The 27,949-nt window shown below is 37.3% G+C and overlaps 1 protein-coding gene across 11 annotated transcripts in view; it reads right to left on the reverse strand.

Annotated features, from left to right (window-relative positions):
- The window catches only part of LOC126923058 (mucin-19-like), a 46,567-nt gene that overhangs the window by 5,394 nt on the left and 13,224 nt on the right, over positions 1-27,949 (reverse strand). For 3 of the 11 annotated variants that reach the window (XM_050736067.1, XM_050736065.1, XM_050736061.1), the window contains exons 1-11: positions 15,613-15,743; positions 12,794-13,167; positions 9,847-9,990; positions 5,237-5,382; positions 4,984-5,156; positions 3,202-3,472; positions 2,967-3,089; positions 2,707-2,877; positions 2,211-2,371; positions 1,870-2,123; positions 112-1,797 (exon numbers count right to left, since the gene is read on the reverse strand). In XM_050736067.1, the coding sequence (XP_050592024.1) occupies positions 112-1,797; positions 1,870-2,123; positions 2,211-2,371; positions 2,707-2,877; positions 2,967-3,089; positions 3,202-3,472; positions 4,984-5,156; positions 5,237-5,382; positions 9,847-9,990; positions 12,794-12,854 (3,190 nt within the window). In that variant the 5' untranslated portion in view covers positions 12,855-13,167; positions 15,613-15,743. Of the gene's footprint in view, positions 1,798-1,869; positions 2,124-2,210; positions 2,372-2,706; positions 2,878-2,966; positions 3,090-3,201; positions 3,473-4,983; positions 5,157-5,236; positions 5,383-9,846; positions 9,991-12,793; positions 13,168-15,612; positions 15,745-26,006; positions 27,099-27,949 lie in introns of those variants that run through there. The other 8 variants (XM_050736068.1, XM_050736066.1, XM_050736071.1 and 5 more) reach the window with 6 other exon arrangements.

Below are 27,949 nucleotides of genomic sequence, written 5' to 3' on the forward strand. Positions count from 1 at the left end.
CTGCGTAACCTCCAGTAGATCCCGCATGAGCACCAGTTGTTCCTGCTCCTGTATATCCGCCAGCAGTAGATCCCGCGAATGCTCCGCTACTAGATCCACCATGAATACCACCTGGCCCTGCATAACCTCCAGTAGATCCCGCGTGAGCACCAGTTGTTCCTGCTCCTGTATATCCGCCAGCAGTAGATCCCGTGAATCCTCCGCTACTAGATCCACCATGAATACCACCTGGTCCTGCATAACCTCCAACAGTTCCCCCAGTTGCGCCTGAATATCCCCCACCACTAGACCCACTCTTTGTTCCTGGATGCCCTCCACTAATAGATCCTCCCTTTGTTCCTGAATATCCTCCATCAGCAGATTCAGCAGCAGAATACGTGGATCCAGTATAGCCGGTACCAGTCGTTGCACTTTTCTCCGCTTGTTCAATGATTCCTGAACCAGTAAATCCAGTGCCAGTAGATACTTGACCCGTACCAGTTCCTCCTGAATATCTTGTGCCAGATGATCCTCCATAACCTGCTTTACCAGTCGATGCAGTATAGCTCGTGCCAGTTCCTGAATATCCATGACCAGATGTTATAGTTGCTCCTGCGCCGGAGTACCCACTTCCAGTTGTCCCCGTAAATCCTTGTCCAGTATATGAAGTTCCATGGTCAGCTCCTGTTGCTCCAGCGTACTCACGTCCAGTTGTTCCAGAATGTCTACCAGACCCTTGACCGCTATATGTAGACCCATGACCAACTCCTGCAGTTCCAGAATATCCGCTTACAGTTGTTCCAGAATGTCCACCAAATCCTTGGCCAGTATATTTAGTGCCATAATCAGCACCTCCTGTTTTAGAGTATCCACTTCCAGTGGTTCCAGAGTAACCACCAGAACCCTGACCAATATATGTGGTTCCATGACCAGCTCCTGCTGCTCCAGAATATCCACTTCCAGTTGTTCCAGAGTAACCACCAGAACCCTGACCAATATTTGTGGTTCCATGACCAGCTCCTGCTGCTCCGGAATATCCACTTCCAGTTGTTCCAGAGTAACCACCAGAACCCTGACCAATATATGTGGTTCCATGACCAGCTCCTGCTGCTCCGGAATATCCACTTCCAGTGGTTCCAGAGTAACCACCAGAACCCTGACCAATATATGTGGTTCCATGACCAGCTCCTGCTGCTCCGGAATATCCACTTCCAGTGGTTCCAGAGTAACCACCAGAACCCTGACCAATATATGTGGTTCCATGACCAGCTCCTGCTGCTCCGGAATATCCACTTCCAGTTGTTCCAGAGTAACCACCAGAACCCTGACCAATATATGTGGTTCCATGACCAGCTCCTGCTGCTCCGGAATATCCACTTCCAGTGGTTCCAGAGTAACCACCAGCTCCTTGACCATCATGTGAAGTTCCATGACCAGCTATACCTGATCCAGTGTACCCTGCTCCTTGTCCACTTCCACTGTATCCTTTTCCTTTCCCACTTCCAGTATGTTCTGTTCCTTGTCCAAAGGACGATCCATGACCAATTCCAGCTGCTCCAGAAAATCCTGATCCAGTAGGAACAGTATACCCTCCTCCTCCTGATGTTCCCGTGTAACCATGAGGTAATGCTCCTGTATAGTATCCACCAGTACCTGCAGTAGTTCCAGTGCCATAATACCCTCCGTCATATTCTGATCTTGTATAACCAGTACCAGAGTAGCCTGCTACCAACCAAGGCCACTCGCAAATTAATTTTTGCTCGTCGAAGATCAGACCGAACGGACAACGAAATTCGTAAGCCATTATTTCAGGGCCTCCTGTCATCAGAATTTTTAATTAATGAAATGTTTCGAGCAGAATTGAAAAATTATTCAACGCAAGATATAAACCTAGGTCGATGCAGGCGAAGAACCAACGGGGATTTTGGGGATCCGCATAGTAGCCAGATTTGGAAGGACACTCGAACCTTATTCGAGTTACTGGTGCAATTTCGCTACTTCCAGGACATGGCGATCCCTCAGGCATGGAGCCTGGCCAAACACAAACTTCTGTACGCTCGTCGAATGATAAACCTGCTGGACAGTCGAACTCGAATACGGAGTAATCTTCCACTTCCTGGTTGAATTTAACACATCGATAGAATCTATAGGAGCAAGTAAGACATTTCCATTATAACAAGAGGCGAAACAATATTCGAGCAATGATTAATTCGCTGCGGAGAGTGATGTACCTGTTACAACTTTTAGGATGGACAAAGTATCCTTGTCTAGAACAAGTAAATTCGGTTTGCGTGTTTTCTCGAACAACTCTGATGTGCCCTTCAGTATCTACTACGCGAACAACTCGAAAATCGGATGACTTGACTTTAGTCGAGTACTCGAGCTCTTTTTGCTGAAATTAAAAATCATTGAACAATTAATCGAACACTTTATAACATTTGTACTAATAAAGAAACGAAGTACTGATACTTAATTGTGTACTATTAATAAAGCATGCAGAAATAACAATTTACTTCTATTAATTTTTAAACTTGATCTAAACTGAAATTAATTTAAACAACGTTGCCATCTAATGGTACATATCAGTACAGATCAGTCTGTGATCTGAGCTTTCACCAAAAGATGGCGTACTGATGAACATTCTGATTCTTCAACCGATAAGCATTAACTAACATCATAAAATATAATATAATATATAGTATAATTATTATAAATATATTTATTTACGTGTAGGTCATCTTCCAAAGCGTTCAAAACAGCGGCTCTCGACTTCCTCTTGAAATTCGAGAACGATCGATGAACCTCGTGTGTAAGAGGCATCCCGCAATTAGTTTTAAAGTCATTCTCTACGTCATGCACAGCCAATCCAGGAAGATCTCGAAGCAGTGCATACTTTCCCTTAAAAAAGAAAAAGAACAGTTCGTCACAAAACTATCTATCAAAATGCTCAAAACCAAAACTCAATAATAAAAGTGAAAAGCCCCTACTTTTATAGATAGAGATATTCTATCTTCGAAAGCAATCCACATTTTATCTTTGAAAGCATAAGGAGCAGTAAGATCTTCGTCCCTTTCCACCGTCCATTCACCGTTGTTCATCAAATCGCATAACTGAAAAAATAGCCGATAAGTTTAATCGTACGCAATGATTATAATCTCCATACGTTCTATTTATCAGTCGAGTGTTAGTAAAATTCGTTCGCAACAATCATTGATGTCATACCTGTTTCTGATCAATGGTAACCGGTTGCATCTCCTCGGTTGGCGCCCTTGGGGCATTATCGTCCTGATCCTTTAGCATAAATTTGTACGCAGTGGCTGGTACCGATACCAGAATTTTTCTCTTAGGCGCGCCCAAACCGCTGATTAAGTCGATCAAACTGTCGGCGTTAAACATGTCGAAGAGACCCATCAATCTTGACGGATGAAAAGTGTGATTGGCCTCGTCATCTTCGACCAAGTAGTGCGTCGGGACCGTAAACAGATCCACGTACCTGTCAACGAAAAACACGGAACTCTCATCGTCATTTGCATCAATATGTTTACGGATGTAAAAAAAAAAGTAAGAAGGAAAAATTAGATAAATAATCGCCACTCGATTTATTAAATTCTATGAATCATATTCGTGTTTCGAAACAACGTAATTATCCCATAGAACGTGCTGTTTGTCTCAAGCTGATTACAATTACCCCAAAGTGTCGGCTAGAGAACACATTGAGAGCGATCTCATTTATATTTCAAAAACCGCTTCGAATACTCTCAAGTCATCCATATTCAATGAAACATCCTGTGTATTATATGCGAACTATGGGCATGGTTTATCTAGCATTTATGTACTCGCTTACTTATTTAGGTTTGTAATTTGAATATTTTGTCATAGGTCTATGAACAAATCGGTCGGTTCTTTTTCTTTTTGCACTTTTCTAAGGAATATTGTTTCAAATACAGATACGTGTGCGAAGCTCTACCTTTAAACTCTCAAAGTTCCATTATTACTTCGCGAGGGATACGAGAAGAAATTATACGAGTTAAAGATTATAAAGAAATGATTACCATAGAGTCTATAAAAAATCAGAGAAGGCATTTGCTTGATACTTTTCGAAACAGAAAAGACTTTTCGTCTCAGAATCTAGTTAGCAATAAAACGCGTACAAAAGAGCAGATCATTTCGCGCATTGACGTTCCCACTGTGTCACGATCTTTTCAACGCGGATGACTTTCGTCGTCGTTTCGATCTCATTCGCATTCACGGTCGTCTCTTTCCTTGCACCTGATCCCTTATCCATATTCAATGAAAAAATACCGAACAGTACGACGACTGTCTGACGGCCATTCCGTTAATTGCAAGGCGCGTGAAAATCCGCGGACAATCGTACGATCAAGTGGTGCATCGACTCGTCGCTGCATTCCTAACAACCTATCCAGCCGGCAACTAGCACAAGGTTAGGTAGATACACCGAACATGGATGAGTAGTTTTTACTAAATCCGTTTTCACTTAACTTGTCGGTCAATAATTCATGAACTTAAATGTACCCGGTACATTATTCGTAGAATGTGTCTAGCTCAGGTCTGGCCTAGACGTGTACAAAGATTTTGTAACGCGTTTTGACGCACAAAAGGTAATGATTGTGACAAAAGATCAGAAGGTATGGAAAGTCGAAGAGTGTCGTAGTATTTAATTATAGAAAAGTAGCAAATAGCGATTACATCTTTAAGTATATTTATTGCCGTAATGAAATTTTTTTCTGATGGATGATCGCTATAACGTTTTATGAAACATTTTATGCACACAGGTAATATGTTGATTATTTATATATGAATTTACTTGTGTAAAAGAAAGAGTATCGAAATTATTAAAATTCGTGAAAGAGAAACTTGAAAAAGATCGATTCTTGTTTGGTTCTAGCAAACCACAATTTAATGCAAAATATTAAGTACCTGCTACTCTTAGAAATATTTGTTAATGTTAGATAAATTGATTAAACGAAATAGAAAAGTTCTCACTTGGTCAGTTCTTTCAGATCGAATTGTTTAGCCAGTTCCTCTGATTTTGTGGGTAGAACCAGGAATATTCTCTTATCGTATGATTTCCTCACCAATTCGTCTTTCAAACCCTTTACAAAGTGAACCAAACGTTCCTTTGATCCTGCAGTCATATTTAACTCGACTCCATCAACCTGTGGAAATCGATCAAAATTCTTTAGAGAGGAACTGCAGAATATCGTTAAATTGACGGATAGTATGAATAAATAATTGCCTCTTTCAAAACTCCGATCAAACGAGCGGTGATCTCTTGACGAACTGTACCGGAAGTGCTTAGTGTTTTTCCAGGGTCGTCCACGGAAACCACGAACTGAAGTGTTGGAATAATCTTCTTCAATGACTTCTGAAAGTCTTCGAATCCTGAAAAATACGTAAAATGTATAGATGGTTGCAAAGAAGAAAAAGAGAGAAAAGAATAAAAGGTATGACGACCAATTTTTAACGTAACAAGTTAACAAATAACAAATTATTTTCGCAACTTTTCTTTACATTTCTATCGATTTTTGTTTCTTTACAATTCCACTACCATGTCGTCTTCTTATGTTCCTTGAATTTCACAGTTCACATTTCCTAAGGTATACTCTCACAAAACTGGCTTGGTTGTGAGGCAGATTTTGCGATAGTAACGCTTACAAATAAAAAGAACTGTCCGCAAGAAGTTCCGCCTTCCTTTCCACGTGATTGTCGATTTCGTCGCACAATCTGCACGACACGATGCTGTTAGGTGAAACGAAATCTCTGTCTCCATAATATAGTTAATCACGAACTTTCACGTATTTTTGTAATTGGCCATGACAGTAAAAATTACTTCCTATTACCAGTTCCCTTGTAAAAATATAGCATCCTTATAGTTAAAATTTTCTATCATTCTTCGATATGTCTCGTTTATCAATACTTCGTATATATATCTTCAAACATTACGTACAGTAAATATTTAAAAAACGAATTACATTCAGGAATGATGTTAATAAAATGACCAAAGTACGTCGCGTAAGAGTTTGGCGACATAGAATTTCAATTAACTTTTTTTTTTTTAAATTACGTATAAAAAGGAGGACATGGAAACTGGTTTAATCGAAATTTGGTAATACGTAAGCAGATCAATTACAAGTTCGATGATGGATTCTTTTTAGCAATTTTTACAACATGTAATTATATTCGCATAACAGGTTACGTCGTATGAGACACGATAATTGTATCGATACACGTGCATTGTATCATAATTATGTTATTCATTCTTACAAACGAGTGAAAGCGTTGAATTAAAAAAAGATTCACAAATATCCTATTATTCTTTGGAATAGTTATCAGACAAGAAAGAGACTAGATGTTAAAGAAACAAGAATGGACGCTGACACAGAAAATAAGATTCAGCAGCGCGCGAGGGAAAGTGATATTTGTTACATCTGGATCATCTATAAGAACCACTTTCAACGCCACTGTCCTCGCGTTTCATTAGCCACACCCATGCACGAATTTGGTATGGACATGCGACGTTTTTCGAAACTTATCCAAACACATATAGCAGGAACAGTCTTTTCTTTCTTGCATGGCGACACGAATCTATATTCATAGTCAGTGAAAGCAATTCAATCTTTCTACGAACGTACAATGTTAAGAAAAAAACAAAACAGTCTTTAAACATTAACCTTACGTTCTAAAATCTGTTAATTCTTGTAAATTAAGCACTTTTGCTCCTCTCGTTGTACCCTTGAAATTCTTGATCCTTATTTTTGAACACCCTGTATCGACAAAAAGTCAATCCTTCGGTGTCTAAAAATATTGTCACGAAACACGCAATCGTACCAATTAGCACACTGGCCGAAGACAAAACGAAGAAACGAAGTTTCGCATCGAACCCGTTCCAATTCGTTGCTACCATTCGAGTTTAATTGAAACTGGCTTCGTCGTTATCAAAAAGATATTTTTTTCCACGAAACGAGGCGGGTCGGCCGCAACCATTCATGGCAAGGGTACACCAACCAGAGAAAAAGGAGGATCAGCACGCAGCTCGTTTTCGCGTGATTATGTCACAAACGTGAGATTCGTGTAGACACTTCTGTCCTCGTCTCTCTTTCTCACGTCTCGAACTTTTCGTTCCTTTTTGCGTTTCTTTCAGTTTTCCCCCTCTTTTCTCCCCTTTTTTCGTTTTATTTTTCTTTTTTTCTCCTTTTACACATCTCGTTCTCGATATCGTGATCCGCGGTCTGCACGACGAATATCGAATTTCACGCGTGACATACCGTCGTCAGCCGACCACCGCTCTGTTATGCATAACAAATTGATTTTGGTGAAATTTCGAAACCAGCCTCTTTCCTTTTTTCTTCTTCATCTTCTTTCACCGGGGCGTTTTTCGTGTTGCGTAACAGATGGTGCTTTAACGGTGCTTCGCACGCCGTCCGATTTTTGCGGGTTTAACGGTTGCAAAAAGTTGGCGAGATTTATGGGGACAAACAACGCTGTTGCAATCACTTAATAACAATGGCATTGACTTCATTACGCGTGCCAGTCGAAAAGTCGAACTGAATATGGATAAATATCCGAAAGAAAAAAGAAAATTCATGCCGATGTATTTCTTCTTGGTATAACATACTATGTAGTTAAATGAAATGTTAAATATAGCCACGTGACATGTTTGCTGATAAAATTCCAGAGTTAATAGGGAAATTAATTGGGAAAAAATATAAATTATTCGACGATGATCGAGGGGTATGAAAATACAAGATATATCAAGATATATATTAAAAAGTATTACGGTGTAATTGCTGAACTGTAATAAATATTACTAATTTTACATATTTCATTCGTATTACTTCAGAGGAAATATGTGATAAATAATCTAATAAATATTTTACCTTCCATATGAAATAAAAATTATACTGGATAATTGCACTGAACATTTTAAGTATCCTCATGCTTTTGAACGCAGGTGTACGTAAAAGTGAAAATACTTTTACAAGAACTCGAGAGATTTAATTGAAAGCCTCGAGCGTCGTTAATTATATGATTGATAAGCAATCGATTAAACGTTGCAACTATTTCGACACCTTTGTTAAGTAAGTAAATGTCCCTGGAAAACAGTAGAAGATCGAAGTGACAAGCTTGTTGAGATTATGTAATGTAATGGTTCGGTTACGATTCTGTTGATCCAAAGATGCGAATTAATTGGCATATTAGAACCTTCGAGACTTAACTTTTGACACGAATAAAAGGGTGTAAAATGTGTGGTACTCGTCGAGGATTAACATCGTTTATTCACGCTTGAATATTCATCGAGCATTGTCTCGTATGAATATTTTAGCGATGCGATGTCCCGTGTCAAACACGTTTCTGTTTCGATTTTATACATTCTGGACGCACTTTCGACACAATGCAGATTTTCCCTTCTAGATTCTTTTGTCCATGCGGTTCAAGGGAAGTCTTTGACTTTGTTTCCTTTGCGATTAGAATTTCCTTTCGATTTTAACGCGTCTATCTTTGACATTAATTTATTAAATCTTGAGTACATAAATTTAGCATATCAATTCCTGATTTTTTTTTAACTGTGACAAGTCTTAATTAAAATACGTTCATTTTCATAATTCATATTCGATATCATAAATATCACGAACATTGTTTCTAAATATTCAGCGATCCCTATAGCTATTGATGAAATTTGTGGTAGCCGACTGCGAAGAGCCAACGAACTCGTATTAAATCATTTATTAAAACGATGACAAGCGATCGTTAATCGTGATAATAAAGATGGCAAGATCCACCAAAAATAACCGACGCGAGCATGTGTAATCATGCAACTATTCTCTTTTAGCGTCTCAAATAACAGAAAACGATGTGATGACCGTCAATTATACAACAATGTAAATCATTCTTATTGCTTATCGTCGAATAATCAAGCTAATATACGTTAATTGGTCATCCTGATTGAAAAATGAGAAATTTCATATTGAAACGAGTAAGATTCATAGAAGGATCATTATTATAAATTACGCATCTACACAAGTTTTGATGACGGAAGCCGAGAGTTGATTTCTTAACGCTGACGATATCACTAGACGTAAAAATATACCTCCCCTTGTGGTTGGATTTCGATATCCTGTTGCAAGTGCAAAGATATATTTATATGGATGGTATGCATTTACGCAATTGCAGAACGTATAATCATTTGAATTATGCACCGTTAAACGCTTGGTACGCGTATTTATCGATAAATATTTAATCTGAAAAATACGTTAAAAAATTATTACTCACTGTTTCGACATGACATTAAGGGGAATCTTATTTCCATTCACGTCACTTTTATTAAGACTACCTCGTTTTCCTTTCTAGAAAGTTTTTCCTACTTTCGACAGAATCTTCCAAGTTATATCGATTGTAATTAACGATTGTAATCGCCTTCGACATTGCGGTCTTTCCATATGATCGGAATAAATGTTTAAAATAACACGTATTCTTTAATTAGTAAATTTCTAATTCATCATATGCACATTCTATCGTTACATTTATTGATTTGCGTTATTGATTTACGATTAAAACTAATCAATTTGAAAAATCTTAATCGTTTGAAATTTTTAAAACATCCATTTCCAAGAATGTTCCTTTCCGGATATAGTACGTTACTACGATAACTTCTGCACGTTTTGTTTTGTTCATATCGACAAAGGAATCGTCTGACATAATCGTCTAGCTTCGATCGTCGCGATTATCGCGAATCAAGGGACATGTTTTTCAAACGGCCGTGATTTTACGTTAAAATTAACGCATTAGTTTGAAATTGCATACGATTATCGACGATCATATCGCTAATGAAATATGTCTGGGACTTACCGGAAACCGAGAGATTTCGCACGTCGTAGCCTTGTTGTACCAAAGAGGTGCATTTGCACACAGCCTCTGTTAGCTGATCGACGTCGGAAACGAAAGTGTAGCATACTACTTCTCTGCCTGGTGATAGCTTTTGTTTCGGGCATTCTGAAATTGATTAAAAAATTGATTAAGCATCTATTCTAACAATTATTCAATCACACAAAAGATTATTCATGCGCAATGATATTTAAATAAAAAATTAATATAGCTCTGTTTTACATAAGAAATAAATATTGCAATAAGAAAAATAAGTGAAGAGACTATGTTCTTTTTTAATTTATGTAAATTATTTTGAAGCAATATAATTTTTGTGAACCTCGATATTGCTACTAAATTTAGTTAATAAATCCAGTGTCAGAAATATAATAGTTTGATCATTTATATTATTATAATAATGCTAATATATAATAAACCTATATCATTAATGGTATAAATTATACGTGTTGGATCATTATGAGATAAACCATAAAATTATACTAATGAAGTACCAACGAGCTTAACTGTTAATATCATGTTTGCAATTCCATTAACGAACGTGCTCGAGGTGACTTACATTGTAAAGAAGACGAACTAGAATTAACGGGATCGAGCCGTAATTTTCCGTGACCCTGCATAGAGAAATATAAACAAGCCAAAAATTAGTAGCTTCGAGAGATGCCTTTGTTATGTACATTGATTGAACGTTACCGTTGACATCATCCTTCGCGTACACTATGCAACCATTGCTATAATAGTCGTTTACATAGCCACGCAGCCTTGCAACTCGTCGACGAGAAAAAGAAGAATCATGCAAAGGATGCTCCGCACGAGAAAACAACTTGCGGATTAGCTAGCGACATTTACTATTAATAAATTTTGCAGTTAATGTCGGGTTTGTTATAGCGACTACGAGGAAAGCATTCGCACGATGAAGAAGGATAGAAAAGTGTCGATCACCTAAACTTGGTACACACTTCTTAAATCTCTTTAGGTTTTATAAATGGAGAATACAAACGGTGGCAAATATTTATTTTACGGATTATTTCACGATACGAAATGTTATAAATTTTTATTGCGTGATTCCACGAATTGGAAATCTTTATTTTGCGGTATTAAGCGTTGCAAATTTTTATTTCATACGAAGCTTTAGGAATGCTGCAAAAAATTTTTGTTTCACGATATATATATATAGAAACAAAATAAAAGTTTGCAATTCTTGGAATCGTGAGACAAAAATTTTTTATCAAACAAAATATATATATGATATCTATAATATCCATAATATAACTATTTCTAATCTATTATATTATCACACGAAACAAAGATCTAACCGATCAATGACAGTGAAAGGTCAGAGATTATATTAGACTGCCTAACAAAATTCGCCAATTCAATAGGATAGTGATCGGACGGAGAAAGTACGGTGGATCGGACGGTGGATCGTTTTTATTTTCTCAAATCGCGTGATCGTCGACTACGTTCGAAAACGAAAGTATGTTTACCGATTGTCTGAAAGATAGGGTAACGTATGCACCGCCCATCAGAGGAATCTGCTCCTCGGAGTTTCTTGCACGTGCTACGAGTGAAGATCGACCGGATTTAACAGCGTAAATGGTGTACCGTCCTTGTACGGATCGTTGCTCCAGTTGTGAATGGCGCAATCTAACCTTAGAGGACAACGCGTTCCCGATATATCAAACGATCGCGAAATCGCGTGAAATGAGAAGAAGATCAGGGAGCGACGATAGACGTCGCACAATCATTGTAGGTACTTACATGGCGCTCGGTTTAATTAACGAGAGAATTAATGGTAACTCGCCGTTCTGCAGGTGTTAGGGACGAAGAAATGCCCTGAACATAATCGTTCGATATAACCTTGGTGTCTTAATACGATTCTTTTAATTACTTTAAATATTCGTAATTAAGTGATGCTGTTGGTGTTTTGGTAATGTGTACTTGGAATTTATGAATTTATTGGAAAACAAAAAAAGAAAAAAGAAAGAATAGGAATGAGAATTAGATGAGAATAGGTTGAAATGTAAAGACACGGGAAACGAATCTTGTCGTGGAATATCGGGACTACGGAAATGCATTTGTAATGTGCAGAGCAATTAATTTTGTGAGCAGACAATTTCTAAGTAATCGCTGCAAATTTTAATGAATAGCGTGAATAACACGAAATATGTGTTATCTACGTAGAGCAGAGTACACTTCAGTTACACTTCATTATGTGCTCTCCACTCATCGCTCTCATTCATAATCACGGACAACGGTAACTGCGTCTTGAAAGAAGCACATCAGACACATACTTCTTTCTTTAGACTGAATTAACTAGTATAAGATGAACGATGAATTTAGTAAGAAATGAGTGAAAGATTAATCTATGTTGTGATATATTTCATTCATTAATTTTAAGTTGAAGTACAGCTATACTCATTAAAGTATAATTGCTCGTAGATTTTTCAGTATTATCTGTTCTTGTAGCATTTAAACAAGTTACGATCCATACATTAGTAATAAATTAATATAGGACTGCTGAAAATAACGATTCCTTTACTTGGCCCACTAATCAAATAGAAGAATGCTTTTTTACTTATGTTTCCACAATCATCGAACATTTTTGTACGAAAGAAATAACATGCTACAAAGAAATTGCAAATTTTTGAATCAATAAGCCAACCAGTGTCTGCTCTACAAATTTCTAAAAACACCCTTCGAATTTACATGTATGAGCCACAGAAAAATCAAAGTAATCAACTACATGGATATTAAGCTCTTTATTGCTAAAGAACTAAACACGAATTACATATCCTGCTACTAAAACTAAGAAACTTAGAAAAAGTAAGATCGGTTTGATTTCTAAGTGCCTCGCGTATATCCAGCAACCCCTGTGAATTCCCCAAAAAACATAACATGAAATCGAACTTACGCAAGCCACAAGCAAGACCCAGCAGCCCAATGAGGACTGCTAAGCACGTCCTGTTGATCATCCTGTTGACTTTCCAGTCCTCTGTTGCGTTCAGTGTCGTCCGAGATCAGTTAGATCCGGTCCGCGACTGTAATCCAAACGATCGACGCTCGAGCCCCAAGATCGTCGCTCATCGAGGGGAAGGAGCCGATGAAGATGTTTCCCGCGTTAGAGTCAGCAGCAGCGACGACAAAACAGCGTCTACGAGGTGTTGCGTTGTTCGTAGCCAAGGAAAGCCTCTCTCTTTCCGTCTTTCGTCTGGTTGACGTCCGAGGTGGGGGATCAAAGGAAGCTCGAAGGATCCTTCGAGTTCGAGAGCGCGTTTCGCACTGAACCTTCGGAGGATTCGTGCTCTCTTAGTAAACCCTACCGATCGGATAGAAGCGCGGCCGAGGAACAAATACCGAGGGAGATGGAGCCGCAGGGATATAGTGATCGAGGGGGAGACGAGAGATCGGTTAACACCGAACCGCCGGATTACCGGATGCCGGGTGGGGTGACGCGGACTGGCCCAGATCGGAACACTTTCCGTGTTACACGTACACTACTGCCCAACGGTTTGAATTTCACTACCTTTTCGTGTCCTATATATACATGTCAAAAATGAGGAACTTGCAAGTCAAACTGATCAACTTTAGGTTTTGTTCGCTTCTTAATTTCTCTACAGTGCCAAATTATGAAAAAGAGATAGTAATTTGTGTGTATTTAAAGAGCTAATACGAGTCACAAATTTGTCAGGAAAAAATAAGAAACTATTTGGAAATTTACGAAAATTATTTACTAAACGCATAACGCTGGTAAAACGAATAGACAGTAGGGAACAATTATTTTTCTTATTTTCCTTTCTCAAATCCTGAAATCTCCCTTTGACGGTTTTATCCTTCTAATGTATAATTCGAAATAATCGAATTCCGACATTTTTGAAATACATGTGCGTATTGTAAAAACCGCAGAAGTTGTGGAGATTTAATGGCAAAAGTCAGTAGAATACAATACTCTGGCAATAATAATTTACTGCCTTTAGGCATGATATGGTAAGTGTAATAGGATACGAAAGTTTATGTCGACGTGTCACAAACTGATCGTTAAATTAGTTAAATAGAATGTTGTACAATTATGAGAAAAAGATTTGGGATTGCTTAATCATCTTATTTGAATCTAAAGACTAGGAGTTAATAATTGTTAATAATGTAAGGCCTAAAGAGCATGGATATATGCATATGTAATTTGCAAGTTTTCAAATGGCACCACAGAGGGTTCAAGAAAAAAGTTAACTTAGCTCTTTCGTTATTACTGACATATACGTCGCTCAGTGTCAATTGTCTTGATGCAATCCAGTAAATAACTAATGCTTTCATGCCTTCACGCTTAAAAGGAGAATATTATACTATGATGATAGCTACTGGATGTTATTACTTCTTCGTTTATGGTATTTAGTTACTCTAAATAATAGCTGATAGCAAAGCTAGGTCACGTATTTCTCTCATGAAAAATGTATTATTTCGTAAGAGAGAAAATCAGATTTTAATTTCAAGCGTAAAAATAGGTACGCTGAGCATCGTAATGACGAATCATTGTCAAAGATGAACGACTTCTGATCTTTCGATCGATCCTTCTCTCTATTTGATCGTAAATCGACACACATACAACCTATTCCGTGTCAGCGGATCAAGGTGAATGCATAGCGAGCTTCGAATGATTTTCGATAGACGAACTTCAAGACTTCGTCTGGAGAATTTTTCGCGGATACACTGAGTTTGTTGACAATAGTGATTGGAGCACTTAGAGAGGATACGATGGGTTTTTCGATTACTTCGTAAGGTGTTATTTTTAGCAATGCTTCTTGCTTGCGTGGGCGAATCAAAGCAACGTGATTGCGTAAGATATACACGAAAAGATGCACTATAAGCGTCCATAAATGTATATGATAGGAAATCTCGTTGAATATATGAAGATGGGACCTGTTCTTTGATCTAACAAACCGGTGGGTGACTAAATTTCGGGACTTCGACGAGTTTTAAATAACAAAGGAAAGATTCAACGATTTTTATGCAAATTTTGACGTTACTGCGTTGGCCTTGGTTGAATATTACAATGGGCTACCGCCATGTGAAACCTGAATGTATAAACGTATCAGATTTCGACTAGCCCTTTCCAAGGCAACTTTTTTGTCCCAAAAATACCATTTTATATCAAGCACACACGATTCGATCTTGCCTTTGCGCCCAAACAAAATTGCTTTGTCTGAAAAACTTGTTAAACTTAATAGAAAAATTACATATATGTGTTAGTGCCTTTCAAAGATAAGAAATTGCATCACTTTTCACGGTGACTACAGATCGAATCAATTTTTCTCTAGTAATAATTTTACTATTGTTAACGATTTACACCATGCTGCGTAAGATTAGTATCTTATTAAACGACCGACTTAGGATAAGCAGAATTCCGCTTCTGCAATCGAACTGCCAAGCGCTTTTAACACTTTCGTCGACACGCTGTTTACACTGTCATTCGTTAGGCTGTCATCTCAGGGATGATCCTCCTGCTGTAATCTGGGACAGCCTGAGCATCCTTACAGAATCTTTTTTGACCTTTCGAAAGATAGTTGCAACGAGTACGATGCTGCCGTACGATGAAACATCGTATTTCTTTCGCGAGATGACGAGAAAGGGACGAGGAAACGCGTTCTTGTGACGGTGAGTCAACGCACCGCCTGCAAAGTTTTATTTCACGCTTCGCGATCTGGATTATTTTAAGAGGAAAAAACATGTCCTTTGTACCTGATTCACAGCTGACCAGAAGCACGCTTCACGACAGTTTCGCTCCAACTGTACTTGGAGCATTTCGAATCATCCTTCTCATAATGCTGCACGTGTTAACCGGTCTATCCGGTATCCAGCATCCACGACAAACTCAGTTGCCCGGTGGATTAATCAGCGACATATGCTAATCGACAATGATCACCGTTGCACGTACCTATGTTACGTCATCGAAAGTTTCGCGTATTACTTCGCGTTGAAAGGTATTACGAATTAACGCGCGTCACATACATCGCGCCTTCTCCAGCTCATGATTGTCCGTTGTTAATAACAAATCGCTGGTTTTTACATTGGATGATTGATTCCAAAATAGATACATTTGCGTATGTTATATTATGTATACCTCATTTCTACTACTTCTTTGCTCGTAAAGCTTAGAGTTTTTTATATGTTCTCATGGCTTGAGCGGGTTTTTTTATAATTTGTTAGAAAATATAAATGGTCATTGTTATATGGGAACAATGATACGTTTGCGCAGAGATCGGATATCTATGAAGGTAATGTTCCAGAAATTTTCTAAACCATGATCGATCGAGGTGATAACCAAAAAAGGGTCGATATCTGACTGTAGGTCGAGCGTTGAAAGGAGATCGTCATCGACATAGTGATTGAGTCGTGAGAAAACTACGTTCCGAGAAAGGGTGTACACAATCATTGGCGACTCGATGCGGATAGCTTGGTTTCGTGATAAGACCGACATTTGCGTTGACCAATGAAAAGTTAATACAATCGAAGTTGCTTCCTAATTCTTCGGATAGCAATGAATTCCTTGAAACGCGAATTTTATTATCCACTTAGAGAAATAAAGAATTTTTCGAAGACTTAAAATCAACGTTTCAATGTTTTGTAGATGTTAGAAACTCTGAAGATTCTGATCGCGAGACCATTCATCTGAAACTAAAATTTGTTCATTTTCAAATCTGAAATTTCAAACTTCCAAATTTTTTTCAATTTTTTAATATCGTAAAGAGGCGAACGCCGATTCCTAATGCAGGAGTCGGGGATATTTATAATCGAGGGGGAACTTTTTCATTTTTCCCTGTGCCGTTATTTCAGCAGGACCGATTTCCTCCCAATAAAAAATATCGCGTATCCACACTGAAAACAAGATGGATGATCAAGTGAATCATCGCCGATAAGGTCGTCTCGCGAATATCCAGGTCTGCATACGTGTATCGCGTTATTGCAGTTTCTTCCTACGAATTACGTCACTTACCAGAAGAGCGACGAAGAACGGTCCCACTGTCGCGATTTCCGTGCCGGACTTTATGATTGCCACATAGTATCGACATCTCTGCGCGTACGATAAATTTTCAATGAAATATTGCGTCGTGTCGAAAGAAAGAATGGTCTTTCGGCGCTCTTGGCCATTTTCGTCGACGCTGGATTTTTAACGAGAATCCGTTTCCTGTGATTACCTTTATTTACGAGCCTTCACTTCTTCGATCCGTAGGAACACGTCGCTCAAACTCATCGATCTTTCAACGAGAAACAAACATTTACAATTCCTTTAATTTTACATGGATAAAAGATTTTTTCCATCATTTATATAAAAGGAAGAAAAGTAGAATCTCTTTCTGAATGAACTGAATAATTTAGATTTCTTTTAAATAGTAAAAAAAGGAAAACAAGTGGTGTATAGTAGTCCTGACTAAACAGATTAGAATAAAAACCATCCTGCATATATGCCTCCGGCAATAAAATCTCAGTGTCCGACAGATATCAATCGTTGTGCGAGAATTTATACTGCTTCTACAGCGCTGTGCAAAGATCACAAATCATTAACTACACGAAATTTTAATTCATTTGTAATGTCTTTCCGTTTCTCATGTTACCTACGATGACGAAGATTGTATTTATCGCAGCGTTTTTTCAAAATGTATAAACCAGGGAACATCGTAAATATCAACGTGACAAATAGAATATTTTAAAGATTCATTTCCATACAACGCATTTTCTTAAAAAAAAAAAAGAAAAAAACACGTAAGGATACTTCGTACAAGTATATTTGACTAGTCATTAAGAGACCGATAATACAAAATGGTCTTAGACTTTTATACAGTGCTGTATATCCGCGGTGGCGACGAAAGAAAAGCGGCACGCGTCCATCACTGACATGCTTCGGGCGATCTGGTGCAACCAAGCAACAATGCACGCACTGGGACGTGCACCACGCAGGGAAAGGAACCTTTTAGAAAATTATCGAGACCGTAAAAAGGCCGCGATCAACTTGAAAAGGAGACACCTACCTCCTAGTGGGCGTCTAGGTGGCCGTGCCGCCTTTTACAAACTCTGCTTGTGCTGCGGGTTTCTTCGTGACGCACTGGTAGCACGTTCCGCGACTCAAAATGTAGCATTACGTGATAGGGAAAATATTTTTTTTCCACGTGATGGACCGTCGATTTCGATCTGTCTTGGCACAAGCTCAATAATCAATTTCACGGAAATCGCATACTGATTTTATAAGTAGGAGTTATTCTTAGTACTTCTGATAATTGTAGTAATTTTTGATTATCTATGGACGATGAATGTGTGTCTTTTTGCGAAGATGAAGCTAGATGAAATTAGAGTTTAATAGGCTGCGGAATATCATTGCTCATTTGTCGATTGCTTGAGAAATATGCGTTAAACAGATATGTAATATTATAGCTATTATTGCATAGTATTAACGTATTAGATGACAGAATAGTATTAAATAGCCGATGGTTCTATAAAGGAATGGATGATATGTTGTAAATCAATCGAAATATGTATCGTTATCTCGAAGAAAACAATTTTCCTGGAAATATGTATACCATAGTATATGGCGTATGAATGATTTATAAATAAAATTGGTCTTTATAACGATAACAAACTCACAAGAACATTATCATTATTCTATTTTAATTTACCATCACTTGACTTTTGATTAGTATAATTTATAATATATTTGCTACTTTTATTATCAGCTAAATAAAAACAAGAAAAACCCACGATTGTATTAATCTTATTACGTAACAAACAGTCGACATTTATTGTGTAATAAAACGTCCGAAAATCCCTGAACCTTTATTTTGAAGTGAAATAGAAACAGATATGCACAACACGTTGCGGGAAAACTTCTAGGAGGCGCTTACAAATTTATTCGACGCGACGACGTAAAAGCTTGTACTTGAAAATAAAGGGAATGCCTTCGTCTTATCATACCAATGATCAGTCAAAACACAAAGCCCGAGGATGCTCGTGTCATACTGGATAACCACTTCTTTTCACTCCTTCATAATTTACACGCGAATCGGCCTTCGTGCACACCGCTTGCCAAAATATCGTACAAGCCGGACAATAAAAGGACTTCGGAGACATGCAAGGTCAGGAAAGCGGACGTAAGACTAGCTGAATTACATGAATATGCACGTTGAATACCGCACCGGCGTCTCCTTCTTTTCTTTCTGTTGTCTTACCTTTCTTGGTAGATTAGACATTCTTACTTCTTCTTAATCTTAATATGTCTATGTTTTGATTAAAAGGTTTTATCAATTATGCAGAATTAAAAATGTTAGATAGAAGAATTGTTGTTGCTTCGAAACATGCATGGGTGTATCTAAATGTTTCAAATAAATATGCCACTTTCGATAGAAAAGATCGATTTCATTTTCCATGTCACACGTTGATCGTAGTTTTCGTATCTATTCTTCCACTTTAATGTATCCACTACAAACGTTTGAAGTTACGTCAGATAATTTTATATTAAGGGTGAAAATAACGGTCACCTCTTTATTCCACGTTACAGAATTTATAATTGAGTAATAATTTTTCCTCGCAGTTGCAGCTAGCGTAAGAGTAATCCTGAGGAAATGTTACGTAGCGACATAAACGGGCTATCTATTTTAAACGTGCAGCATAAATATCAGGGATAGCATAAATATTCAGTAGCACCGCGTTGTCGATAGATTAAAATGTCGAAAGGAAACGGGCAAGTGTTCCTGTTCCGTTTCACGGAAGAAATATGTCTATATCTCTCAAAGCGTGCGGATTGATCGATCTGTGGCGATCATTCGATAAATGGGGCTTATGTGGAAAAAGGGACCACACCCAAGTACCTGAGGGCCTCACGAGGTGGGTATAAAGTTCCTGCGGTTACGTAAGGGGTGACAAAGCCACGGTGGCACCATAAACCATATTTTCAACCACACTCCTACTCATGTATAATATAAAAGGTTATTGCTTTTCTCCTTTTGCATTCTTTTACAAGTTCAATTTTACGAATCCCAGCTATAAACCTTTCTTTTTTGCCAATGTTTAATATTTCGCATTAACAAAGGAAAAAAAGTAAAAATTTTACGAGGATGATAAATAATACAATACCATTGACGCAGTTGATATAAGTAAGATTCCTTCCTTTTTTTAAATCCAAGAGTACTCATTAATAATAAAAACGGTTGTCCAATAAGCATGGAATTAAGTATTACGTAAGATTATAGAGAGCTCAATGTAAAAAGAATTTATGACCACATAATGAAATCTTTGCATCTGTTAAAACGACACTCTGCCGACAAATTACGCTGTGCAACAAATTTACGATTAATTTATTCGATATAGAAGAAGCGTATGCAAATTTGCGAGTAACATATCATGAGAACGGGCTTGTTGCTACTTTTAGGCTTTACAATAAACATATAAAGATAAGTCGTGTACGTATTTCCATTGTTTTTGAAACAGATGCGACCATTCTTAAATCTTTGCGCAGTTCCTTTGACCTTGTCGTTTGACAAATATTTATGAAATTTAATTAAAATTGTCTTAATACCTGTTTGTGAAAAAACGCGCTATGGAGTTGGAATAATGGAATTAACAATTCGAAAATGAAAAAATTTCCGAAACGTCGGAGACCATAACAAGCGTGTTCGCTATGAAATTCAATTTCTACATCTTGACAGGAAAAGGATGCATCGTGAATTCTAAGATGTCGACAAAAGTACGTCAGAGATAAGCCCCAGGCTTTTGAACCACTTGTTTCAGGTAAGTGGATTCTTGACGAGCCGATTCCTTTGTGATACGAAAGTATACTCAACAGGAGAGAGCTTATTTGCATTCGATAACAACCGAAGCGAACGGTTAAAAGAGGATCGCACCTTCGACCAAATGTGTAGCAACTCTCCTGTGACTATTCGACTGTGAAGATCAATTTCTATCGGTTTCATGCATGCAAAACTTTACGATGATCAAGTAAAAGTTTTAACTTCAGCTTCGCCATATTATTTTGATAATTGACACTTGTAATTGAGGAATAATTAGGCTTTATAATTCTAATTAAAAGCGATGAAAATTTAATTAGTAAAGTAGTTCCATTATTTGATAATGGAAATAATAATAATGAAGTATAGTAAACTAGTAACACTGTGGACGATTCTGCATTGTCAAGGTCCTGACAACTCCTTTGATGACGCAATCAAACAAGAATTTCACACAATAATTTACAGTGTATAAGTATACTTGCCTTGTAATGCATGACGATTATTATCCATATTCGATCCCACTTATGTTCAATATCATAATGGAGAATTTTCATTTTCCACATAAGAATGAATTATTTTATAAATGCGGATCAACGATAAACTAAATAATTATAATAGATAAGTCGAGCACGATACATTTAGATTTGAAAAAGAAGCTTAAAAATCATATTCTTAATTAAATGCAATTCTAAATGACTCGAAAGGAACTAAATTACGATTACCCTTTAAGGTATATTAGGTAATCGAAAATGAACGCAAACTGGTTACCGATTGATTTATATTTACACGATCTCCGAATATATGAATATTATGGAAAATTCTGCATTTTCTGAAATGTCACGTATTACGTACCACATTAAGGAACGTGTATAGACCTTAATTGCGTTTGCTAGAGAAAGGTAAAGAGGAATCGTTTGAACGTAAATTCATTACAATGGCTGTGACGTATGGCATAATTTTCGCTTATCGTTCATCAAGGAATTATTACTAAACCGAATGTATCTTAATTAAAATCAATTATAAATTCCTCGAATTTCTTGCCATAAATACGAAGATGAAAGAATAAATAGAAAGAATTTCGTACAAATAAGTTATGATAAATTTTACAGACAAGCGGACAATTAAAAGCAATTTTCGTATTTCGCAATTTGAGTCGTAGGTGGCTGCAATTTTATGTGTGCAAGGACGTAGCTTTAAAGGAAGCAATTAGATTTGAAGAGGAAGGACGAAGGTTTTTTAATAAGTCATTTTTTTTTTTCATAACGGTGCTACGCACTCGAAGGACGCGAGTTGCGAAATTATTAGGTCTCATCGTCGCAGAATGTACCTTCTTTCAACGTCAAGAATTTCTTTTTCCGTTATTTCCGTGTGAAACGCGAGTCAAGGAAAGCATTAGAATTCAATCTGACTGTTTCTACTTTCCATAAATTAGAAATGTTTGCAATATGCAATTTTCTTATAAACTTTAGATAGTTTACAATGTAGAACATTAAATTTAAATATTCGAGGAAGTAATAATTACAGTAAACAAATATTTATCGCGCCAGACTTTTCACAAGCTTTTCGAATTGGTAAGTTTGTCACTCCTTCTATCTTTTCTATTCGTTACAATCTGATTAGTAGACCATGAGTGTTGATAGACTTTTGGATAATTAAAATTTGCATAAATGCACAAGATGCACAGAGTACCAATAATAAACAAAAATATACAAAACATTCAAAGTAAATTACTCGTTATATCATTTAACGAGTGAAAAAATTCTTGTTCATAAAAATATGAATTTACATAAACACCAGCAGCCTACTCATTAACGATACTTAATCCGGAAAGAAAAAAGTAAAAAACGAGTAACAAAGGCAGCAAACTAATTTCACCGGATATTTCGTTTCCTTTACACGGTTCTTCAATTACAAGGGGACAGATCCATTCTCGTCCTCGCGTAACTTCACCTTATTAAATCGTCGCCTGCTATACACACGGCCGAAATCGGTTTACGTAATCGATCCGTGATCCACCTCTGAACGCATTTCGCTTTTTCGCATTCCAGCGTTGGTAGCACCCGAGATGTCCGCTCGTAAGACCCATGTTCTCTGCCTCCACTTTCTCCAGAATTACATCATACGCTGCTGGCCCATGGCACCCCATTCCTACAGCTGCGGGTTGCTTTCGGCGCTGCCACTGGCACGTGCATAAATATCGAGTAAATATTTTCGTCAGCCGAATCCGTTGAATATTAGCGACAATAGTGAAGTCGTTAAACATCCAAAGCTGTGAAACATCGCGTGCTTTTTCGAAGACGAAGGAAATATGGAAATATAAATGAATATGGAAGTGTAAGATTTTTTGTAATAGGTATCCTATGGAAATGTTTGCATGCGCGAGGTTAAAAGGTAGTAATGTCAAATTTACTTTGATTTTACTGACACTTAGAACACGGAATATCGTTCCCTTATTTTTATTGCTTTGATTCTTCCATAAAATCTTCAATAAAAGCGTAACTTAGGCGCCATATTCCACGCGAGCGAATTTTATTTATAGCATTTTTCGGGAAAGGTCATTTCGCGAAGAATTAATCGCATTAAATTTCACATGTCAAAATATTTCGAGAAGAACACGTGCGATGTAATCGTTACTTATTTGAAGTATCTTACAATTTTATTCGGTGTGACGAGGGATCTTTCTTGCTCGTTATTTTTAACAGAGCACCGCGGTCTTCTTTACGAAATTATATTGTAGTTTCTCTTTCTATCATTGTTACTTGACCATTAATCAACACGTTCTATTCATCCTACATCGTGCTATCGGTGTTAATCCGTGTTATTCTAACCCACACCGCCACAAAAGCTTCGTTTTCGCAGAGTCATTTAAAAGTAATCGCGCGCCCGTCTTACGTCACACGCAATTTGAACTATTGTAGAATTATTCGCTAGGAAGGGATACCGGGCCTTGAATCGTTCGCGTGAAATTACGTTCGTGATCTAGTGATCGTTTTGTTCAGATCATCGGACGAATGAGAAAGGAGAAAGAACAATTTCACTGTCATTGGGTATTCGTAACTCGCGAACACGCAATCTTTTTAAATCTTTGTGTGTCATAAATTTTGTCGGATATGATCTCATAAACGATATGACATTTGGCTGATAATGTTTTATCGATGAAAGACACACTTGAATTACCTAAGCGATCTGAATAATATTGCCAAAATTCTTTATATCAAGAAATCGTTTCATAATTTACATCATCACGAGATAAGTTGCTTGCAATTATAAAATGTTATTTCATTCCAAACAAATTGATTTTGGCTTCATTATTTCTCTAAGTTTGTACTCTGAAGCCTCAAAAACAGCCTGCATAGTTATTTCACTATACAAGACTGTACGATTCTTTCTTTTCTTGGGCCAATTTCATTTTGTTTCTTTAATATTGATTAGTCAGAAAGGTTACGCGGAACAGATTCAAGCGGGAAATGCGGCGTTCCCGAATTTAATGGGCGTCAGCCCGCGTTAACGGCCCACGCTAAAAAGAAAAGAAAATAAAACCACGCGGGAAGAATCCAGTTTTCAATAAGCATCGTAGACAGGAAAGAAAGTTGTCTCGAAACACACACATTGCGTCTTTAGTTCGCTTAGAAATCACAAAGGAGTCTGGAACGAGAGCGAACTTGTAGCTAGCAGTCACGGTGACGTCAAGACCACGTTCGATCGAGATATCGAAAAACGATGCCGATCTTCTCCGTGACTTTCTATAGATCACGGAAGTAAAAGTGTAACAGTTTGACGAACGGTCTATCCATATAAGAATGTAAAAGAAGTAGTGAACAAAGTAATAAATCATATTAAGTGGAATTGTTCGAACGAAAAATTTCATTTTGCGATGTCAAAGGTGATATTTTCGAACCTCTTTAAAGTCAGCAATCGCTATGCTATAATTCAGTAATTAATCGGAGAATAAACGAAAATTTTAGAAACTATTATCTTATCTCTATTAAAAGCTAAATGTTATAGAACTCTTCCTGGAAACAGTTGCGACAGAACTGCCACTTAAATAGAGACGTGTACTAACTACAAATCGATGCGTCAACTGAGAATTCGCTGGCCTTATCCGTAAACTCGTCCAAAATGTAGTGCAATCGGCGTTGTCTACTGTTAACAAGTAAATTAAGTGCTTCTTAGTAACTTAGATCTTTCAGCAATTTAGGATGTGAATTTAATGGAATGGGCCAGTTTTCCAGAAAACTGAGATTGATCATTCGCGATACGGTTCAAAATTAATTTGATCGAACATTTTATAGGACGGAGGATCATTAATCAAATCGTTTAGTCGAAACGTTATGCGGTACGATGTGCACATTTGCATAATTCATGAAGTTACGATACTGTGAAGCATCGATCCACCGTTTTGGTAAGGGAGTAGGCACCATTAAGGAACAATAGCTGCAGATGAATGGCGAAAGTTCAGGTTGACAAAATGTGTGGACACTTGTGTCCATTTGCAACAAAGAATATTTTGCGTTCTTTTCATTCTCACATCTGCGAACGTCGAATCGTACGAATAACGATTTTTTAATTAATAATTTATGCTCTTCACAGAGGAGAGATTCTCTTAAAGCTTGAAGCACAATTTTTTCGAACGTAGGAAATTATATATAAGTATTGTATATAATTGTTATACATAAAATGAACTTTATCAACTTTGTCTTTGTTGAAAAGTTGCAATTTATTTTTTCGTTAGATTCCTTACCCAAAGTTGCATTCACTGTCAAATTACATGCCATACGATGTCCTTTATTTCGTTCATGGAGAACCAGTATGTGTACTAAAATTAAAACTCGCAATTCTTCGTGTTATTCAACTACATTGCACGTTGCAAGTAACCAGCTTGTATACCGAGTGTAAACGATACAGAGAGCTCGTAAATTCAATCGGGTGTTAAAGCAAACATGTTTCGGAGATTGAGACCGGATCATTGACAGAAATATGAGGAGATAAAAACTTGGAATTTTATTCAGGGCGGTAACGCGAGTTTCATCCAATTTTCATTAATCCGCCGGCTCTTTTTCGAATTTTAAGATGGTATGTACATGATGACCCTACCCTCGTCATCGCGATAAAATATGCTATGGCATGCAATCGTTTGTAATACCATTCAATAATACCATTTCGCGGATTAATCAATCCATTGAGCATCAAGAGAGTTTGTAAAGAGTTCACAGCTTTTCTTAAAAAGTACTACGTTATTTTTAACCGTTATTTTACACCGAATTCGCATTTTAATCCAATGCCATATCATACGTACAAGTTTACTTTCTATTCTACATTCAGATATTCCATAAAATTTTTACCTTCCATGATACAACTTACCTAATTTACGATCGCGTTACACATTCGCAGTTTTCTGATACTCCTGTAGAATGGTTCGTCATGGTCGAACTACCGCCACGGTCAATCGGTATGCTTCACAGAACACCACTGTCAATAAGCCACCTTGATCTACAACCGTACATAACTTCAACGATCAACAAAATTACTCAGTCATTAAATTGCCAATTACCTGGTTTATCCTCATATTATTGTGTCCAATAATCTAACGATCATAACAAATCTGCCGTTAATTCAATAAGTTAATCTTATATGCTTGTATGCTATGCGTTTACTGACAATTAATTTGTATTTTATTACGACTAGAATGAGCACATCCCTTCGCTCGCATGTGGGTGCAAACAGTTCAATAACGAAGCGTTTAGAACGACTTTCTAGATATATGATAAAAAAAACAGGAGCGTGGATGGCGATTATTTAAATTACACAGGTGAAATCAGCAGAGACTCTGATGTATGTAGATTGGTCTGGTTGATCTTTATTTTTTTAATTCTTAATTGCTGCCGTTCGATGACGCTGCGGGCTATGTCTGTAATAGGATGGCCTTAGGGAATGGTCTCGATAGTTGGCAAAAAAAGTTTGACCGAGGGAATTGACGTTTGAAAGGAGAAGGCGGGTGATTGGACGACTTCGTTTGAGAATTGTTTCTTATGTGTGTTTTATCATGGAGTATGAATCGTCATCGATAATTGTCATAGATATAAAATAACAAAAATGAGAAAAAAATTATTTACGACAATTTTGTCATCAAATATTCGATCGAAGATTAGAATATAATAGAATTCTGAGTATCGTGCAAACGTTCATTTGTTTTTAGAACTATGACACATTCTCCATGACATTACGTAGGCCCTAGTTCGAATGCAAGCAACTTCGCAAGATACTTACTCAGCAAGTGGAATTGACATCGTATTGTATTACTGATCCGTGAGATGGACTCGATTCTAAATTTCTTCAACATTCAATCGTTCGATTAGTCAGCCAGGTTGAATAGTAGCTAAGAGCATTCCTCCTTTCTCCAACAATTCCAAGGAAAGCATTCCGTCCCAGGGCATGGAAAATGCCATTCCACCTCTGCGTCAAGATATTCAGGTTTATGAATCATCATTTTGTTAACAAAATTATTACGAAATTTTAAATACTAATCTTTTAACTCCTAAAAAATTTTCGTTAGATAACTCTGCCGTTTTTCTCTAGATCTATCGATCATTTTTTGCAATGTACATAGTGCAGAATTATACAACTTCTCCTGATTCTTAGCCTTGTTTGTATAAATTAATTACTTCATAGCACTCTAGATGACGTTAATTGATTTGACAGCTTCTTAACCAATATATTCATATATTTGGCACGATATTAGTAGGACATGTTGTCATTTCATCCCCTCTATCACCATTCTGAAGGATCTTTTTCATGGACACCCCGTACGATATAAAGGCTAGAGCCAAGTATTTTAACTTTCACCATTTTTACTACTAATTTAATGGTTCAAAATGGTCACGGTATTTTCAAACTATATAATGTTAAATCTCATCAGCGGAAATTACGATTTCTCGTTAAGTGATTCGAGAAACGGCATTGTTCGCGAGGTTTAGTGCCTTCTGAATTGCTTCATTGGACCTGGGCTTAAGATCGACGCATATAAGGCTTTCGATTGTTGGTTGAATAATTCACGCGGCACAATTAAGCAATCCTTCGTCTACGTCGCGTGTAAACGAAGATTAACCTATTGCTCCTTGACTAGCTGAGAGATCCACTATTCGACAGTTGAAACGTTATAGGTAGGTAGTACATGTAAAGCCGGAACGACTTTGACAAAAGGTGATGCAATTCACCCTGGCGCCAGATTTTTAAACATGCCCCCATTTTTGGCAACTTATAGTATCGGCATTGTCAAATCGGCAAGGCCGCGCTCTGTTGGCGCA

This window comes from Bombus affinis, chromosome 13 (assembly GCF_024516045.1).
Source record: "Bombus affinis isolate iyBomAffi1 chromosome 13, iyBomAffi1.2, whole genome shotgun sequence".
In the NCBI taxonomy this organism is placed as follows: Eukaryota; Metazoa; Arthropoda; class Insecta; order Hymenoptera; family Apidae; genus Bombus; species Bombus affinis.